This window comes from Merops nubicus, unplaced genomic scaffold (genome assembly GCF_000691845.1).
Source record: "Merops nubicus isolate BGI_N331 unplaced genomic scaffold, ASM69184v1 scaffold965, whole genome shotgun sequence".
Lineage (NCBI taxonomy): Eukaryota > Metazoa > Chordata > Aves > Coraciiformes > Meropidae > Merops > Merops nubicus.
This window is the reverse complement of record NW_008608733.1, coordinates 41,234-45,243: the sequence shown is the minus strand read 5'-3', so window position 1 is coordinate 45,243 and position 4,010 is coordinate 41,234. Positions and strand designations below refer to the sequence as shown.

General features: G+C 44.9%; 1 protein-coding gene across 1 annotated transcript in view; it reads right to left on the bottom strand.

The window, feature by feature from the left end:
* Positions 1-400: 400 nt before the first annotated feature.
* LOC103772970 (core histone macro-H2A.1) overlaps positions 401-4,010 on the bottom strand; it is a 37,476-nt gene continuing 33,866 nt past the window's right edge. Inside the window, exons 8-9 of the mRNA XM_008940316.1 lie at positions 863-1,158; positions 401-827 (exon numbers count right to left, since the gene is read on the bottom strand). Coding sequence (XP_008938564.1) covers positions 993-1,158 — 166 coding nt within the window. The 3' untranslated portion in view covers positions 401-827; positions 863-992. The remainder of the gene's footprint in view (positions 828-862; positions 1,159-4,010) is intronic.

Genomic DNA, 4,010 nt, shown 5'->3' with positions numbered 1-4,010 from the left:
AACTAAACAGTCAGGGTCTGACCAGGAACTGGAAAGACAGCTGATAGTGGGTCAGGTAAAAGAAATCTTAACAACCAGCACAAACTGGGCTCCTAGAGATCTGGAAAAAATACAAAGTGGCTTCAGACAGGCTGAGATTAAATGACTGGAGCTAGTTCAAAAAACCCTAGGCCTTGCTTGATCTAAAAGGCTTCAACCTCCTCAACTAAACAGTCAGGGTCTGACCAGGAACTGGAAAGACAGCTGATGATGGGTCAGGTACAAGGCCCAGCACCAACACCCCCATTTCCAGGGCCCTCCTTCAGATCTGGTGTTTGATCACCCCTCAGAGAACTAACTTTTCAGAACTTAGAAAACAAAATCTTAAGGGGAAAATGAATTCCAGTACACCGCCAGCAACAGTTCAAACATTTTACTAAATCAATTCACACCATTTCAAAATTGTAAATATAATTAAGGACAACAGGGTTTCTGTATTTTCTTTTTTTTTTTTTCCTTCCAGATTTCTCCTGAAGACAATAAACAAACACAAAAATTAGGTTTTATAGCATCTGTTCTTTTAAAAAAGGAAAGGAACGCCACTCGATGTATCGATAAAGCACCACGACACAGTTACAAAATAGGGTTGGCCTGTTTCTTTCACAAGTAAAAGACTACATACTCCTAACAGCTTTCTGCTTCAAAGTCATACTTCATTAAAATAAAACTATAAAATCTCCTAGATTACACTAAGTTCAGACGATGCCTGGTTTACAGTGCATTAACAGCAGTAATGCCAACTATCAGTGCCAACAGAAAACATTTTTGAAAGTAAAACCAACCAAACCCTGTCCCTCCCCCCCAAACAAACAGAAAGAACAACAAAAAAAAACCACCTTTATTTCCCCTAAATGAGCAAAATTTAAAATAAGGGATGCTCTGCTTCACGAGGAGTTAAGGATGTGGGGGAGATGATGGGTAGAAGAGGGGGGTGGTACTGGAGCTTTCTAGGCTTAGTTGGCATCTAGTTTGGCCATTTCCTGCACATATATCCCTATACTCTCGCTGTCGAAGAGCACAAAGTACACAGTCTTGATTGAAGAGGACATTGTTGACACAAAATAGCTGGAGATGGCTTTCAGGATCAGCTGAGCAGCTGTCTGCTTGGGGAAGCCATTTCTAGAAGGAGAGAGAAAAAAGAAAGAAAATCAAGCTAGCCCCGGCTCCTCTCCACCATCAGTACAGCCCCACAGCCAGTGGCTGCAGGCTGAATCAGGAGCCACAAACCTGTTTGTTTAGGCAGGGCTTAAAATGTTCAAACAGAATAAAAGTATTCCCAAAAGGTGGGCTCCACACGTGGTAATGGGTTGGAACTTTACAATAGCTGATGGGTCAGTTTAGCCTCGTTTAACAGCAAGCAAACCAAGAGCCTGAAGTGCTCAGGAGATTTCACAGAGTCAAACCTGTCCTGAAAACAAACCAACTACTAAAGAAAACCAAAAAGGGACAGAGAACTTGATGTAAAAAAAAAAGAAGCATGAAAAGGCACAAAGTAGAAAATGGTTTCACTGCTATTAGTGGTTATTGATATAGCAGATTTTACAGGTTACTTGCCCAGCCTTGCTGCAGACTGAGCAGGCAGGAGACACCTGCTTGGCACCAGCTGGAGAGATTTGAAACCAGAGGCCTTTCCACTCCTCCAGCAACACCTGAAGAGGAGGCTCCTGCCCTCCTCTCCTGGGGAAGCCACAAACAGCAAACCTTGCTGCTTTCTCAGGTGACTAAACTCTGCCTGACTGCATTTCAAAGCTCAACGTCCAGCCCAGGAACCCTTCTTAGAAGCTTTTTCACATCCTTATTGAGCAGCCTTTGCCTGACAGTTTCATTTGATCTTAAAACAAGTCAAGTACAAGTAGAAAGGTCTGAACAAAGCCTGTAAAACTGAGAGTTTTACAGGTCATGGTAAAGTCCTGAAATTACACCTGGTAGCTACTCTGGTGGCCTAAGCTTTGCTGCTGTATGATTTGGGGAGCCCTGCTACCTACCCAGGCTCTGGTTTGGCCCAGCCAAGGCCCCAGTGACCCCGTGGCAGAGGGTGGTGGGACATGGTCACACTGAGCCCAACCCGCATTTGAAAGAGCCTGTTGAGCATCACCTGGTTCCCTGACAGGCACTTAGAGAGGTACAAGGGTCAATACTCCCCATTGCAGCATGTGCTGTTGATACTACTCATAATTTACAGAGCACTCAGTTTCCTTGGCACTCTCCCAGAGGAGTGCTGCCTCTGCTGAGACATGGCACATCCTGCCTGAAGCTTGTGACACTCCAAAAACGATGGCATGGGATGGCTCGTGCTGTTTCTCTCTTTGAAGATGCCCCATTTCTTTCTTTTAAAGAAGGAGAAAAAGGAAAAAAGTGTTTTCAGAAAACCTCATACTCTTGCAAAGGAGCTGGTTGGGGAGAATCAGCTGTGTGACAAGTTCATCCACTGCCAGCAGAGTTTTGACACAGGACTTTGACAGTTTGACCACTTCCTTACTGTTGGCTTGCACAGAGAAAAAACCACAGGCTCCACACATCCCCACATCCAACCCCTTATTAGTTACTTATAAATGCTACATCCTGGTGTATACTGAGCAGATCTCTGAGGAATTTTGCCCCTGAGTAGGAACTGGCATGCAGACCAGCACCAAAACCAGGGCATCTGCTGTTCCTGGGTTGCTCACAGGGGACTCAGGAGTCACACAAGTTCCACTCAGTGGTGTTCCAGAGGGGTGCTCACAAGGGAGAGAAGAGCAGCCTGGTCAAAGGGAGGCACATGCACAGGGAAGCCAACTGAAGTAAACTGTTTAGAGCCACTCTCCCAAAAGGAAGGGAAAAGACAGACTAGAGAAATCAGAAGAAAGGTGCTGACCCAACAGCCACGTGTGGGCTGCAAGGAAAAGAAGCCTCTTGTGTCCATCTACTGGTCTGGGTTCAATTCTTGAAAAAGAAAACTGAAGTTTGAGACTTTGGCCTCTAGTGCCAAGTCAGGTCAAAGTCAGAGCCTCAGAATAAAATCCTTGCTCTGAGGATGATTTTAGCTTCAATCCCTCCCTCTCCTTTCCCTGTTCTCCTGCTGGCCCTACCAGACTGAACTCCAGGCTGCCTTCCTACAGCACCCAACCCTTGCTTTGCACACTCTGGCTGGAGCTGAGCATCTGGCCCACTGGATGCTCCACTCATGCTGTTTTATTTCCCCCCGTGATTTATTTGAGCTGCCCTCGTGTAATCCCATTCCTCAACTATAAAAGAGAATGAAACTGTTTATGTGGGTTTACTGGGTGATGTCTGCTTGACAGATGTCTGTACCAGAACAGCTGCACACATGTGGTGTCTTTGGCATTTGCTGTCTTTAAAAGCTTTACTTTTATTTTTTTTAACGCTTCTGACTTCATAAAAACAAGTAAAGGGTGTTGTCAGAATATATTATGTTCTCTCCAAAATTAATTGAGCTGTAATTAAAAGAAAAAAAGTCAAAAAAATAACACCACCTCTTCTGTTTCTCAAGGCCTGCTGATGCCTCTCCATCTTTTAACAGCACCAGTTCAGCTGCCTGGAGCGCGACCGACGTGCACACGCCAAGCTGAGAACCCAGCAACCAGATTTCATAACAGAATGTGACTCTCAGGACTATTCAGGGTTTCATCATCTTCCAACACCAATCAACTTCTCTGCAACAAGGGCTGGGGGTTGGGAATGGTTCTTTGCTGAGAGCTAGCCAGAAAGGAGAGGGCTCTGTGGAGATACTTTACATAGTTTCACCTTTACATAACCGATTCCACAGTCACTTCACAGTCCATGGAGGAAAACAGCTTCTCCCAAAGAGCAATTCCAAGTTTCTCTGTGTATGGACTAGCCTGTGAATCTAGCAGCTAATTCAACAGTTTAGGATGAACCCCCTGCTCTATTTCTTCTCATTCCCCAAAGTTTGCTCCTTTAAAATGACACCCGTGCAAATTACCCTTATTTGGAGCTTTGTCTCATGCAAA